Source organism: Rissa tridactyla, chromosome 7 (genome assembly GCF_028500815.1).
Source record: "Rissa tridactyla isolate bRisTri1 chromosome 7, bRisTri1.patW.cur.20221130, whole genome shotgun sequence".
Classification (NCBI taxonomy): domain Eukaryota; kingdom Metazoa; phylum Chordata; class Aves; order Charadriiformes; family Laridae; genus Rissa; species Rissa tridactyla.
Window position 1 is genome coordinate 33,224,514 of NC_071472.1, and position 16,166 is coordinate 33,240,679.

At 40.1% G+C, this 16,166-nt stretch overlaps 1 protein-coding gene across 6 annotated transcripts in view; it reads left to right on the forward strand.

Moving 5' to 3' along the window:
- SATB2 (SATB homeobox 2) overlaps window positions 1-16,166 on the forward strand; it is a 137,899-nt gene that overhangs the window by 60,542 nt on the left and 61,191 nt on the right. For all 6 annotated transcript variants that reach the window (XM_054209630.1, XM_054209628.1, XM_054209631.1 and 3 more), the window contains 3 exons: window positions 1,062-1,188; window positions 3,328-3,451; window positions 8,287-8,389. In XM_054209630.1, the coding sequence (XP_054065605.1) occupies window positions 1,062-1,188; window positions 3,328-3,451; window positions 8,287-8,389 (354 nt within the window). The remainder of the gene's footprint in view (window positions 1-1,061; window positions 1,189-3,327; window positions 3,452-8,286; window positions 8,390-16,166) is intronic.

Consider the following 16,166-nt stretch of genomic DNA (forward strand, 5'->3'; position numbering starts at 1 on the left):
GTATTTCTGCCAGTAGAGTTTACAGATGGTCTTTTTGAAGATCAAAAACTGTATACAAGCAGACCTCAAAAGGCATCAGTTTAAATGGGAGAAAAGGTGATTGGTGTCTTGTAGGGCTGCACTGAGAAAAGGTACCTGAGAAGCACAGTGGGACAATGGGAACATGGTGGAGGAGGGAATAAAAGCAGTAGTTGCGACAGTGCGGAACAAGGCCAAACTGCTGGGCTGTCTTGTAAGATGGCACTGCGGCTTTCTTTGTTTGGCGTCTTCCTGGAAGTCATTCCTGGGTATTAGTCATTGTTTTTGGTGTGGGTGGGCCCTCTGCAATTGTCTAAACAGAAATAATACCTCTGCACCAAATGGTTTACCATCCAAGTTTACTGCCTTTGTGACAAGCTCATCCAGAAGAGGTGATGATCCCTATTAAAGAATGAACAGAAGTAGAAATAGGACTTACAGCATTCTCCCCCGCCCCCAAAATGCTATTTTGGATCTGCGGTCAGCAGCTTGCAGTTGTTTTTTTTTTTTCACAAAGAAAAGCAACCATCTGCGTAGTGCAACTCATAGCTGGGAGTGAACTCTTGCTACTTGGTGGGTTTCCAGTGCCATCCATCCACACTGGGAATCATACCCTGCTTAGATTGTAACTTTGTGCTGAAAGCCCACACATAGGAATGTTCCTGTTCAAGTCAAAACCAATGCATTTATTTACTGAGAGGTTTTGTAGACTGCAAAATCAGGACTATAGAGTATTTAAAGCTTGTTCTAACTTAGAGAACGAGGCTTTAGTGGGATGATGAAAGATGTGAAGGGAGGAAGCCTCCTGTGCTTCCCTTGAAGTAATTTAAGAGCCAGGAACATGTCAGCAACTCTCTGCTAAGAATTTAAAATCTATTCCTACTCTTCTCCGTGGTTTGCTTCAGGAGTCGGTACAACGCATCTTTTTAAGCAAGACTGTAATAAACCTCAAGGCAGGTTGTGAATCTCCTGAACAAACATGCTTATCAAAGGGTTTAGTAAATGGCCGATAAAATGTAAAGTATGAATTTTTTTATTTTCAGGAATAATCAAGCTTGGGAGGTGGAATCCGCTCCCTCTCAGTTATGTGACTGATGCACCAGATGCGACAGTAGCCGACATGCTACAAGATGTCTATCATGTTGTGACACTGAAAATCCAATTACAAAGGTGGGTGTTTCTGAACATCTGTCCTTCTCTATTCTCTGAGCTGCTCTGTCGATTACAGCATTACTACAGAGATTAGCACATCCTGTCTTCATTAATTTCTAGTCTTTTGATGACATGAAAAGAAAAATGAAGAGAAGGGTGGGTCACCTGCCAGCTTTTTGGTGCATGTTCCAACTGATTTTGTATGTTTTCTGAAGTAGCAATATGGTAGCAGAAAGGGGAGTCGCAGAAACTCAATCAAGTAAAGATACAAGGCTTTTAAAGGCAGACCTTCCCACAGTCCCTAATTTAATGGATTCTCGAGGCCTTATGGTATCAAATATTGTATCCTTGCCTTTTTCCAGGGGCTGCATTGTGAGAATCCAGGTCTTCTACTGCCAGTTGCTGAGATGGGGAGGAGGGGGTCTTGTTGACTTTCCTTTTTTCTCCAGTGGTCTTCCCAGTGAAAAGGCGAGAAGATGAGGAAGGGATGTGTTACTGCAGCTCCATTTGGCATTTGGATAATATTTTCCTTCCCTGAATGCTAGTTCTGACTAGCAAAGCAAAAGCTCCTGACACTTTTACACTTACTTGCCCTCCCTTCCCCCCCTCTCACTTTTTCTCCCCCTTTCTCTCTATTGACCTTCGAAAGAGCCCTCAAATAGTTACTGATGTCTGCGCAAGGAGTTGTGGCAGGTCCCTAGCAACGCATGGCATACCCTTGACCTGCTGGTAAGCCTACATCGCGCAGTCTGCTGTAGCTCTATGGCCAGGACATGTCAGAGGAAAGGGGCAAAAATAACAGACAGCCTGGAATAATTTGCCCGCGATTCTTTGAAGCTCGACTTGAACAGAAGAAGCGTCCATTGTGATGTGTGTCTGTGACCTTTGGTGGCAGATACATACCCTCCAATTGTTCGGTTCAGTTTGGAATTTGGAAGTAGCTGGTGCCTCACTGATGTTAACCTCACAAACAGCAACACTTCTTTCCTGTTGTATCTCTGATGGGGCTTGGGGTTTCCATTTCCCGCTAACAGGCCTTTCCTTGTTTTTTTATACTGTCATTTCTCAGCTAGACCGCATTTCTGTAGCATAGTTGTAACCACCATAAAACTGGAATGCAGTAACTCATCTCCTCAGAAGTGTGAGCCACCAGGAGTCCATCTAGCCTATTGTCATGTCTGTATTACTGGAGGGTATCAACCCAAGATCAAGGTCTCATTCTTTATCTTCAAAGTGTTTGAATGCCTGGATGCCATGTAAATAGAAGATAGCCAGTGACTTTGAGATAAAGATGGTCGTTGACTACTTGAACTCCTCAAGCACACCTGAACTTTCAACTCTGAGGATAAAGCCGGGCTGTACAGGCAGAAGGCAGAACCACCTCAGAGGTTGATTGGAGAGCACGCATGAAGTTTCTCAGGCATGAATGGCAATGACAAGCTTCTCCCAACTTTCTGATGTGCTTCTTGGGTCTGTCCCCATGTATGTAGACACAGACCATAAGCTTCTTAAATTAAAAAAGGCACAAGTCACACGAAGACAAAAGCTTCACTAAATATGCAATTCTTGTAGAATGAAAGTGAGAATGAACTACAAATGACAGCTGTTGGGCATATGGCTTAATGTGTTTCTGAGAGGCTCTTGGATACTTCAGCGATGAGGGCAGTATAAGAACTGGTATGAAATAAAATTCATTTTTCAGACTCACTGCTCAAAGCCTTGCCTCCACACAATGCAGGCCCTTCCCGTGTAGGGATTTCGTTAGTGGCAGTGCGACACGTATATTTATTTTTCTATGCCAGCAGGAGTATCTTTGTCTGGAGAGGATGGCTTTATCTAGCCATTTCTGGGGCTTGCTTTACAGTTACTTTACTCTCCACCAAGCCCCAGAGGGAATGGTTATGCACACATGTCATATCATAGTCAGATTAGCTGCTATTCCTGCCATGTGCCGTCATTCTCTTAGTTGAACTACACATCTTCTGGGAGTCGGGCTTGGTGGGGAGGGGAAAGAGGGGAGAAACACCCTGATGGGCTGGCTGAGCCGGAGACTCCATGGTTGTGCTCGCTGCTTAAAGGTCTATAGCACTTGTATGCAAAGAGTAAGCACCTGGGAAGGTGATGTTTCTACCTACTTTTTGCTTTCTGTTTTAACAGTTGTTCAAAGTTGGAAGACTTGCCAGCAGAGCAGTGGAACCACGCCACAGTTCGCAATGCCTTAAAGGAACTGCTCAAAGAGATGAATCAGAGCACATTAGCCAAAGAATGCCCTCTCTCACAGGTCAGTGTTTTCAACAGGCTCAGGGAAAGCCAGATTTACGATATCTAAAGCTCATATTTGTTCAATAAAGGGCTTAGACTAAACAGTTCCATAAATATCAAATCAATTTATTGTTTTCTTTAGAAAGGAAAAATTCTAATTAATATGGAAAAGAGTATATTTATACCACATTTTCTTAGTGGATTGCCAGGTGGAAATTATGAATGAATTGGTCGATTTTTGTCCTGCTGTTCAGAGAGATGTAAATTCTTCATTTAGATCTTTATCAGAACCATTTGCAATAGGACTAATGATCCTCAAATGCAAGATCTGAGTTGCTTCTTCCAACTAGCAGACGCCTGCATCCCCCACTAACCCATAGGTAGCTCTCATCAGCCTCCAACTATGATAAGAAGTGTGCTGGTTTAATAGTTGTGCCCCATTTTTTAGGAAACAGCAACAAAAAATGTATATGTAATTAGGTTAAAAAAAGAACAAAAACTCAGTCTCATTCTCCATGACTGCTTTATAAACAGGAGTGATGTCATGTCTAAGACACTAATTCACAGGTTCCTACAGATATCGTGAGTTCTATTTGTACTTCAGGTTGTCATAACAAGAGATTCATAAAATTTTCATGACTGAGTCCTCCTTGCCTCTCAGGAAAAACAGAAAAATGCTTCAGCACCCAGACCAAGTAACTTTGCTAGGAGTGAAAAATACATTGCCTTCTAAAAACTTTATTAGAATCATAGGGTAATCTGTCTATTGTATCTTAAAAAGTCAAAACACCACTAATCCCTGCTTGCTAAAATTACAATGCTTTGCTAGCCTGTATCCAACATTTTTTCTCCTGTGGTTGCCTGTCTTGTATAGCACTGTACGCCCATCCTGCAATTCATGATCCAAAGCCTCCATGAGCCCAGCAAATTCTTTCTGTGTATAACCAGCACAAATTCGCCTCACTGTGTTATGATTACAAGTCCAGGGAAAGCACAGAGGCGAGATACAGAGCAGAATTTAGGCATTTGCAATTGGTAGGAATCACATTCCTCATCTTCCTTAGCCATGGTGTGTCTGCAGAACTAACAGGAATGGAAAGGCTGTGTAAGGAAAAGCCGCGTAACTTGCCTTATTTACTAAAGGAGTAGCAGTGACACCAGATATGCACACAGCATAAGTGCATTGAATACGAAAGTATTTTTCTTTTCACACAGTTTAAGTGTAATTTCTTTAAATAGAATTATCTGTGGAATCTGGTCAGCTAATGATGATTGCAACATATGGTTGTCTCTGCCCAGTCTTCTTCAATATCCAGTATAACTAAACTATGCATCATTTCATATGCAGAATTCATTTGTTGTCTTGGTCTTTTTCCTCCCACTTCAGTTTCAAAGCATACCAGGTGGAAATGCTGCAGTTGGTTTACTGCTTCTATAGCCTCAATCTGAAATATATTTAGAAAATTACTGACGGCAGGACTGTAGCAGCAAAGATGCTTACCCCAGTATTTATCTTGTGGACAAAGCTAAAAGGAGGTCCTTCTGTAGAAAACCGAGCTTGCTTACTTTTAAGCACATGTGTAGGTGACCTTGAGTAGTGACTAACCCTTGAACTGGGACTGCAAGAATGCAGCTTGTATTATTATGATGATGATTATTATTATTACTACCATTGAAAGTTTCAGTGTCTTTTGTTTGGGCTCACAAAATGCAAAAGATACAATGGAAGGTTGTATAGGAGCTGTCTATTACCATCATCTGAATATGCCTCTAATACAATTCCTTCTCCCAAATCAGTTTTAAAAAAATATCGTGCCAAATGTGAAATGTCATTACAACCCCCTTGTGGTTAATATATTATTGACAGCAGCAAATTGCAGAGTGGTCTCTTAGGAGTCAAACTGCAGAGTAAATGCTGCTGTTTATTAATGTCTTCACAGTGCCTCAAGTACAGAAGTGGAGAGGGGCAGCGCGGGGAGCTCTTGCTCCCACCAGTGATGGTGCTCCGTCTCTGGTTCTCAGTGCCTGAGCTCTCCGTGCAGCCCAGATGGGGATTCTGATTGCCACTAATGGGAAATGTAATCATTCACTTTGATTTAAAATTGTTCTGTTTTTTTCTGCTAGGTGTATTATGTGGCTGCAGCTTAGCTACCCTTAGCATACGGCTGCTTTTCAAACAAATAAATCCCAGTTAACCAAGCGGGGGGGAAGGAGGGTAGGTGAGGGTAGTGTGAGTCGCAGAAAAAAATCCAATCAGTTCAGCATTTCCATCTTTGCATAGAGACCTCTGTCTTTCATACATATTGTATAACTGATTTCAGCACTGACCATGAGTTTTGTCTCTTCGCTGGAGCAAGATTTCTTGGAATGTGAGCACATCCCATGTTTTTCTCCTTGAACTTACTGCACCGGATTTTCTTTGTGTGTCTTTCTTAGCTCTTGGTCTAAGTAGTTTTCATTCTACATGGCTGTCATGGCCACACACACATACCAGACATATCTGCTACTTCATATAATCTATTCCTTCTTTAAGGATTTCCCAGGAATATTCTGCATTATTTAGAAATTTGCAATTAGTCAATTTTTTTTTGACACTCTCTTCTGAACGGGTATTTCCTTTCTGCAGCCTTATCAAGATTCCTAGCAGAAATACCCCTAGGATTCCTTTCCATTTAACAGTGAGGATATGTAGTTTGAAAGTTGTTATGGTTCCTTCCCTTGCTCTACTGTCAAGCAGTTGAAGAGAATCTGTTCTGGGATTTTTCACCAATGGTTGATTTACTATTTGATTTTACTATTTAGTTTAAGCTTAGCAAAGCTTAAATAAAGGTTAATGGGTTAATACATTTTGTGATATTTAATAGCCCTACAATTTCAGTAATGTTGATTTATTGTAGAACTAGAGGATTTGGGGGAAAAAAAGGGGGGGAATCAAACTGTTATGTAGATAGAGCTAAACAATTTCCCCACCATTTCTTAATGACTAGAAATTTAACTAAAGTGACTTTAAAAAAAAGCAAGTTATCTCAGCTCAACTTTGTTCAAAATCTTTCCTTAGCAGAGGCTATCTTCATGCCAGGCTTTCAGAATACTATTGCTTCTTAAAATGACTTGGAGCAAGGGAGGATTTATGGGGAGGGAATTGCTGCTGACTGCCACAATGCCAGGTTTATGTCTCAAAATATTGATTTTAATTAGAAAATTGAATCTCAGTTTTAGAAATTGAAGCTGCCACTTAAAAAGGCTCTTACTTCATAGCCTTCAGACTCTACTGCAGTGCACTGTAGCAGTCTTCGAGTGGAAAAGTTAAACTGAAAAGGTAGAAGAGACTCTTTACTGAGAGGGGAATTACCTGTTGAAGACTGAAACTACACCACCCAGTTATCTTAAGTCTCTCAGTTTTGCTTACATTTTTAAGTCCCCAAAACTCAAGAGTTCAGGAACAGCTGTAGTCCTGAGATATTGCAGCGAACTGGGTAGAAGTCTGGATAAATCTGGAAGAGGGAGGGGATGTTTTTGTTTTTAAAGCATTGCTAAAATTGAGTAAGCCAAGTGGAAGCTTTGTAGCTTTCCAGAGATGGCCAAGATCCCATTTTGCACAAGAGCCTGCAGGAGACAGTGGGCCAGAGCTTGAACCTACAGTAAAAAGCTTATTTGAGCTGTGAGATCATCCTCGCTCTCTCATCCCTGTGTGGAAAGGTCATGCAGTGTGCCAGGGCTTTTTCTGAGCTTTGACGTAAGTGAGGAAGGAGGGCATAAGAAATGTGATTTCTGGAGAAGGTGCATTGGCTCCCATGTGTTAGTGGTGTTAGATTGCATTTCCTTGCGGGAAATTTACATGTGCTGGGAATAATTCGATCCTGGAAGAGTTCAGTTGGGCAGGAGAGAGAAAGGAAAATGTTGTTGTTAAAATGATGCCTCCTCTATAGAATGGATGAAGGGAGGGGAAAAAATAGAAAGGAAGAACTACCAGTAACCAGGCTCTTTCCCACCCTATGGGTAGAAGCATCCCAGGTATAAGTTATCATTTTTATGAGTATCAGGTGCTGCAAAACAATTCCACTCCTCTGGGCTTCTTTTGGCTTATGAGTCGCTTGGAGTAGAGAGAGGGGGTGGTTAAGCAAGTGATATCGCAGTTTTGTCGAGCTTTTTTGTGATTTTTGGCTGTTCTGTATTGTAGTATGCATAGTTCCGTCTCTCTGAATGACACTAGTAATTTCTCTTTTGGGTGATTCTTCACACAAGGGCTAATCACATGTTTCTATAAGTTATATTAATTTAACTTATTTGCCTAACTGTTGTTCTGCAGCAAGTAGCACGGATGTTCTCCGATTCTTGGCTGTGTGGTCTCGCTGCAGAACATTTGGAAGCAGAACAGAGACATCTGAAAAGCATTATTTGGATTATGCATGCTGGAGCATCTAATCTTACCTTTAGGATCTGGTTCCGAAATCATGTTTGTTCTTACCCGGGTGCAGTGAGCACGTGTTCCCCAGCACGGCACCGCCTGTTGTTATGCAACTAAAGTTTAAATACTGTAATATCACAAGTACAAAGTAAAGTAGAACTGTCCCCTCCCCGGCCCGAGCTGCAGGTCTCAGTCTAGGTTTGTACTGCATCTTTTCTGCATTATTATGCAAAATAATAATTATTATTTACTAATTTTAATTATGGCTGGGCATATAGAATGGAGAAGAAAACCAATTTTATGTACTCAACAGGCACTTCTTTTGGTTTTAAAGTCACAAATGGATGATCATTGTGTACTCACATGTCATTCACTTTCCCTGGAAAAGATTTCTAATTGTGCAAGATATTTTAAAACACTTTTTGTCTTTCTTTCTGTACTTCCAGAGTATGATTTCATCCATTGTAAATAGCACATACTATGCCAATGTGTCAGCAACCAAGTGCCAGGAGTTTGGGAGATGGTACAAAAAATACAAGAAGATTAAAGGTAAATTGTTTTTTTTGTGACTTTCCAAGTTCTTGAACTTCTACTGACAGTTTGAGATATTTGCTTTAAGTAAAAGTGATAAAATAAAAAAAAGCTATAATAATATTAGTGAATTTGTCTACAAAGAGGGCACAGTCACAGCACATTGGAAATTAAATCTGATACTTTACAAACAAGGCTGGCGTGAAAACACAGGCCACTTAAAACACGCTTGAAATATCCCATTTAGCTGTGCTGAAAGACCAACTGTGTTTTGAATTAAGCTAAAACATTTTGCCAAAAAAAGGTTCTAGTAGCTCTGGATTTAAATTGCTATGTAAATTACCTTAGTTACATTTTATTCACGAAAGCTAAAAAACTCTCTTTCTAAGTTACCTGTGCCTTTGCTCTCTGTTTTCATACTACTAAGTGTACTGGCATTCCTGCCATGTTTTATCGTGTGGAATCTGGATACCAGTGGTGCATTTAATACCTGATCGTTAGGAAATGTTGCTAAATAACAAGATGCTGCACCCACTGAAGTTAAGATGAAAATAGCCATTGTTTGTATTTTTCCTACAATGAAATTGTATTAGTTGGTTAGCAGTGAATGCCTGAGGTGGTAAAATTATTCTACGTAAGTTCATCCCACTCTCACTCCTGAAATGTCTCATCACCTTCTAATAGTACATGAAGTGATGTGACAAGCATCCTTCACGTGAAGTTTGTTCTTTTATTCATCCTTTCCTTTGGGAAGGGACTTGTGTGTGTATGTGTGTGTGTATTGGATCATTTATTTTGGTAGGATTTTGTGTTTTAGAACAGATAGGTGCTTTGAACAGGAGTTTGGGGATAGTCAAAAGCTTTCCCACAATACCACCTGGCTCCTCCCTCCCCAAATGTCTATCGGCCTTGGAGATTAGTTTTACCCTGTGATAGGTTTTTCCATAGTTTTTCTCTCTGTTACACCACTGAAGGGAAGATTCATTGTCTGAAAGAAGACATAGGCTATTTTTGTTGTTTGTGCCTGTGATCCTTTCAGTGGCCAGGAAAATCATAGCAGGATTCACAAGTATTATGCAGAAAGCGGGTAATGCCCTGTCCTTCTTGAGAAGGCATTGTATTTGTAGTCACGTGAGATCAGCATCTTTCAAAAAGTCTGCTGTCTTTCTCTCTTAAAAGGCTGGCATACATGAGCTATGAAAGATTGCTTGTTTAGTTTCCATAGGACAGACTAGAAATCTGCATAACAGTACCATAAAGAGTCTGCTGCTTGAGTTAGGAACACATGAAACAAAATTGCCTAAAATACCAGAACAAGTTCTGAGGCATCTGGTTTTCCTCTGCACGTCTGGCTTGTGCAGAGCATACCTGTAAGATGCTCGGGCCTGGGCTGTCCAGTGATTAGATTTTCACTAGGGGAAAAAAAAAGAATGTTTTGTGGTGAAATTGTTTATGTCTCGAAGGAAGATTGTTCAGGTAGAAGCGGGGTAACAATGCAGATGAGGAAATGGAGGCGTTGCTTTTCACCCACTAAAATGATTTAGGCTTGAAGTAAAAATGTTGATGGGACATTTTAGTACATGGTTACCCTCATGCCAAATAAACTGGATAGTTTCTTCTCACTTGCCATTGTGTGACTTCAGAAGTGTTTCTTTTCTCTAAATGGTGTCTCTTAATAAAAGAATTTTATTCAAAGTGCTCTAACATATCCTCTTGGTTAAAAAACAATCAAAGGAATCAAACAGCTTCAAGGTCATCACCGTTCGCTTTTACTTGTCGTTCTAGGAGAACAGAGATGGGCTTTTTTTTTTTTTCCCCTTCTTTTTTCCAAACTGGGCAAGGGTGCCAGTTGCAGAGGCACTGAAAGCCCTTAACTGTAGTGTTCTTAACGGTAGAGATGCCACTACAGCTTCTGAGTGTTTCTAGCACACTGCTGTCTTCCACTTTCTTCCATTCTTAGAGCATTGAATTCTTTAAGCTCTTACTTTTTTTACTTAGTAAGTGCACAGTTAAATTGTTAAGTGCAGTAAAAGCAGAATGAGACCTCAATCAAAAGGTCAAGGATCCAAACCTGAAGAGTTTGCCAGATGACTCTGTATCTGTGCTATTCAAAGAGACACAGCCAGTCATTGCTGTTTGGAAGTGTGTGTGTGTTAGTAGGAGGAGAAAAAGGAAGGTTAAGGTATGTGTGAAGTAAACACAAGCTGCTATAAAGCAGTTCAAGTAGTGTTGATTCATCAACCATATGAGTGGGAGAGAAAACAAAGAGTCTGTGGCAGGTACAGTGGCGCATGGAGAATAAACAGCCGTGCAACTTCAGGGCAGTAATCTAAACCCCCTGGAAACAGGAAGACTTCTGCACTGCTTTGGGTGGTTTCAATTTCTCATCATCTCTGTTCGCGTGACGTTTTGTGTCTTTTCTGTAGACGGATATTCCTACAGGACAGCTCAGTTAGTTAGCATGCAAAATCAGTGACTGGACTTCTATGCTTTAGTCACCACATGTTCCTGTAATAATAATTAAAAAAAAGGACTTAGGTTTTCCATGAAGGTGGATGGATGATGCAGCGATTCATTTTTCAGGTTGTAATCTGGATAGACTGGGTAAAACTATAATTCAGAGTCTTTGGGACCAGCATCTATATCCATGTGTAACTCTAGAGCTGGTTATTAGAAAGTAAAAGCAAAAAACAATTCACATGAGCTGTGGTAAAAGCAAAATAGGAAGGGACTTCAAAATAACTTTATTGACGTTGCAAAGTAAAGGCGGCCTACAGTGTTAAATGTGTTTCCTATTATCTGCTAATGTCTGTTTTAATAAAACAGTGGGAACTAAATGGTTCCTTCTTAATCAAAACCATGATTTCCTAAACATAAGCTATGTGATTCTGTTACAAATTGCCACATATAGATCTCCTAGGTCAAACTTTTTTCCTTTCTCATAGAAATAAATAAACAGCAAAATAATTATACACTCTGGAAGATCAAAGTAATTACAACTGAAGCCAGGCAAGAATAAAAAGTTCTCTGGAAAAAAAAAAGAAGAAGAAAAGCATCAGGTTGCCGAGTATATAGTTAATGTTTAAATAAATATAAGAAAGTGAACAATCAATAATTTGATATCATTAGCAACAGATGTAAGAGCTGTACACAAATGAAATTGTATCAAATCTCAAGTAAACATTCTCAGTGTGCATTCTGTTGAACTCACCGAAAAGACAGCTAAACTATTTATGCTTGTAATTTAAAAAAAGTTTTCAGTTAGTTCAGCTCAGCATGGTAATTTTGTCTTGTGTCAAGATGATGCTAGAATAAAATTCTGCTTGAATTTTTTTTCTCCCACCCCGCCCCAGCCCCTTAAGGTTTTGAGACATTCACAGTTTACTCAGCGGCACGAGAGTTAGTACACAGACGGATTGGGGAATTGGCTGGTGTGGGGATGGAGGCTTTTTGTCTCCTCCTGGCTCTCAGCCTACCACTTGGGATACGTGTGAGGGCACGAGTGAGTTTATAACGGGATGTCCGCCCTTTCCAGTCTCCTTGGGATACATATATGTATTTGAAGGAGAGCTTATATTAATACAGTTCTATATAACGGAAAGCGTGCAGTAGTTGGGAAAGAAAAAGCTTACAGTTCTCTGAACTTTCTCTTCCCCTCATGGAGTCTGTAATCATTTGGGATGGTAATGAAGCTATCTAGTTTGTATTGTAATTTTGTTCAGAATATGCACCGTGAATGAATTTAATATTACTATATGAAGGCTTTTTTTTAAACTCTTTTTGTTTACTTTTTTATTTTTCTTCTTTTTGAGGTATGCAAGGCGTTTTAGTACACAGTTGTGCACACGTGATGGGATTTAAATGTGTTTAAACCTACTTGAATAAAGAAATCAGAGTTCCCCCTTTTTAATACAGGTTACATATTAATTGGTGACGATTATACAGCAATAGCTTAGCCCAGTGATTCTCAAACTGTCTTTCTCCTGCCCAGTCCCACGGGGTTACTCCTCTCCATCTGAGAACCGCGCGCCTCATTTCTCTAGATGCTGAACTTGCTGAAGCTGGGAGAAGGTATTCAACGTTGTTGAAATTCAGGATTTGAGTAATTGTTCAAAAGGCTTGCATTGGTTCTTAATTTGATTATCAAAAAGATACACAAATAAAAATAACACTTTGTAAGTAACTATATACCTATATGTATGTACGCGTGGAGAGAAGTATTTCAGAACTTTTCCATAAAACTCAGATCATTGTCAAGGGATCAAACTTGCACCAGTTACCTACTCATTGCCCAGTGTTTTGGGTTCGTAGCATTTAGAATAATTTTTAGCTCTATTTCTCAATAGATATTTCACTTCCAAGTGTCACGCTTTCTATTTTTATCAGAAGGACTATCACTGTATCAGAATTCTTTCACAACTGAAACTCTTAACTGGTGTGAATTTTTTCTTTTTGCCTGGTGACACAACTTAGCTCGGTGGGAGGAACTTAGGAAGGCAGAGGGGAGAAATAAATACATTGTGAACTTAAAAATAAAAAGACATATTTTCTTTGTCTGCGTATTAAGAACATTTCATCTTTGCTCCTGCCATCAGCGGCTGTCAAAATATAGCTTTCTGTGGATGTGAGTTTTGAGACTGTGGCTGTCTCAAAGTTTTTGTGAAATGATGAGGCTTTTCAGTTTAAAGGAGGAGGGCTCTGTTAGTTCTATTTCAACAGATCAGAAATGTAAGAAAAAGCTTTCCTAGCTTCCTTGAGTTGAGAATTTGCTTTGGCTGCTCTTTGATTTTTCCAGTATTACTGATTTGTTGTTTGTGTGCTGTTTTATTCTTGAAAGTATGTTTGCTTACTTCCCATAACGGATAGACAGAGCAATCTGTTTTCCTTATACTGGGTTCTAGAGGCTGTTGTAGGTTGAGAGAGGTTGGAAATAGGATGCAGAAGGGCTCCTGGCTTTGTTATTTCCAGGCTGAAGGAAGGCAGGATTGCAGCACAGTGATAATGCCAGGGCGAGTCAGGGGAAAATTGTTGTTACGTGCTTTGAGGAACAGTTTTTAATTGTTCCTCTGAAGCAGATGTTGTGGAAGCCTCTTGAAAAGGCACACCAGATTTTTCCCAAGCAGTGTTTTTGACTTTTAAAAATATCCTATTTATTGATACGTGTGTGTGTATCTATCTCTCTCTATGTAAATAGAGGGGCATATATGTATGTATGTATATATATGCATATATAGATCTTGACCCTTTGCCTTTTTAACTAATAGATTGAGGCAGAAATGTTAGGTTTTTCAAGAAGAGATCATTTCATGTCTTGTTTGGGTATTAGTCGCAGCTCTGGCACTAAACCAGTTAGGGTCGTTCAGGTCAGCTCTGTGGCTCTTGACATTACTGTAATTTTTCCTTTACTTACTTTTACACTCCTGACTGTGTGTTTATTTCACTAAAAATAGGACTTTCCTCACTTTCTTAAGGAAAAAGGAAAGAAAATAACATCATTCACAGGCAAGCTTTTCAGCATCTAGATGACATATATGACCTGAAGATTGTCTCTGACTCAGAGACGTCCTCTTCGTCTGTGGACTGCTCTGCTGTTTTATGAGGAGAGTAGTTCATTGGTTTGCATTGCTCGTGAGCAAAAAGTGGCATCTCTCTTTAAATGTAAGTTTAAAGTTGTCAAGATTCAGCAAGAGTTATAGACCCCTTAACTGCTGTTTTCCACACCCACATTAGCATTTTGTATTTCAGCGTTGTCCCTGATGGTAAGTGCTAGTTTGGGGGACTGTGCGTGTGTTCTGTTAAGAAACAATTTACCCACTGCAGTGCTTTATGAGTTGTAGCCCTCTTGGCTATTGCTCTCTTTACAGAGAATTAAAACAGAGTCCTTGTTTGGTTTTGGTTTTGTTTTGTTTTGTTTTTTTTCACTTCAGCTTAACTTTTATGTAAAGTAAATGCATATATGAATTTCAACTTTGCAGAATGTCTTTCATGTCTTCTGGCTGTTTTGGAGCAGTGGCTCTCACTTTTAATAGTACAGGTGTCGTGGCAGAAGGGTACATGCGGTGAGCTGAATGCCATCTCTTGCGTGTGCATGTGGCTCGAGGTGCAGCCACGGCTGTTTTGGGGAACATATGTCAGTACAATAAAGGTTGGAAACCTTTCTGTAGAGAAACTGCCTAGCCGCTTGTCCCGTGTCTTGTCCCTGCCATGCAGGTGACATTATACCTTTTTTAATTAAGAGACGCTGACCAAACCTGGTCAAATAATGTCACTCAGCTTTACAGTTTTAAAATGTCTCCTGTTACAAGTACAGTGCTTTTCTTAGGGAGGACCAGTTGTGTTCTGAGGCTGTCTTCTGCCCAGCCACTTTTGAATTCTTAGTGAAGAATGGTCGTCTTCATTTTCTAAAAAGCAAACACTTTTTTTTTTTTTAATCTGCAGAATCTCAAAATGAATTTTCCTTCATATTTAAAAAAACATTTTTGTGTACTGACAAACAGCGACATGTTAGCTTAAAAGGAAAGGAATTTTTTAAAAGTGAGGATTAGGGGAGATTAGATTGGAACGGGAGGAAAACCTGAAGCTTAGGTACAAACATAAGCTTTCCGTGTGTGAAAGCTGCAATGTGTCTGTCTGTCATCACATGGATTTCATAGAATACATAACTCTGATGGTAGAATTGAATTCTGTTCACTCAAAGTATCTGGAGACTTTATATGTCTGTCTTAATGATGTTTGTGTTCTGTCTTATTCCTTTCACCATCTCTGATGTTGTGAGTCAGGAAGAGATGCATACGTCTCTCCTGGAGGGATTGCACAATTGACTGGGTATTCTAGGAGGTTTGCACCTCCCTCTTGAGGTGCCCACGAAAGGTTAGTACTTAAATAGCAGGGCAGATTTCTGTCACAGTAGTTTGACAGGAAGGGAGGTATTTTTATATCGGATGAGACCATCAGTCCATCTAAACCGGTACTCTCTGTCAGACAGTTCTGAGTAATGTTTGCCCTGCTTCTCCTTTTCTGTTTCACCTGACCAATATTCATGCATTAGACCAGGTGGTCGCTAAAACACCTTCAATGTATTGCTGTTCTCTGCCCTATGGATCTGGCATATCCTGTCCACAAACATTATTAACATCCTTAGGAATAAATGAGTTTGTACTTCGGTGTGCCCTCTTGAACTTGTATAGTGACCCCAAAATAATCTAAAAATAGGATCATGGGTTAAATTTTTCTTTTCAGACAAGCATCTTTTGAAGCAGTGCCCAAAGGGACAGCCTGTCAGAAGAATATGTGTAAGCAGAATTCACAAAAAACATGTCAGCATCTCTGTGTCCCAAGGGATGACTTGGATTTAGTCTTTGGGACGAGAGGAGAAGGTCAGCTGCACAGAGAGAGTCAACAATGTTAGTACACGCTGCTCAGTTCACCTCAAACTGATGCTGATCAAAGGTCCACTTTAATGGTGGTGGTCCTAAATACAAAAATAGTGACTTGTGCTTTGGTGGGAACTGAGCGATTTGCAACACAACGAAGAACAGACAATGCCCTTTCCTGTCTGTTTTCCATTAGGCTTGGACAGAGGGCTTTGCTGCCCACAGCCAGCAGCCAAACAATTTCTGTATGTACTCAATACCTATTTTGAGGTTATTTGCTGTCCTGCAGGAGTAGAGGAAGGGAAAGGTTTTAAAAGTTACAACTTCTTATCACGGCTGCCTCTTCAGTCAACCAGTCTCCAGTCCTGACTGCAGGAACAAATGGCCCAGGCAGAGATCAGACAGTGAATGAAGTCAGTGAA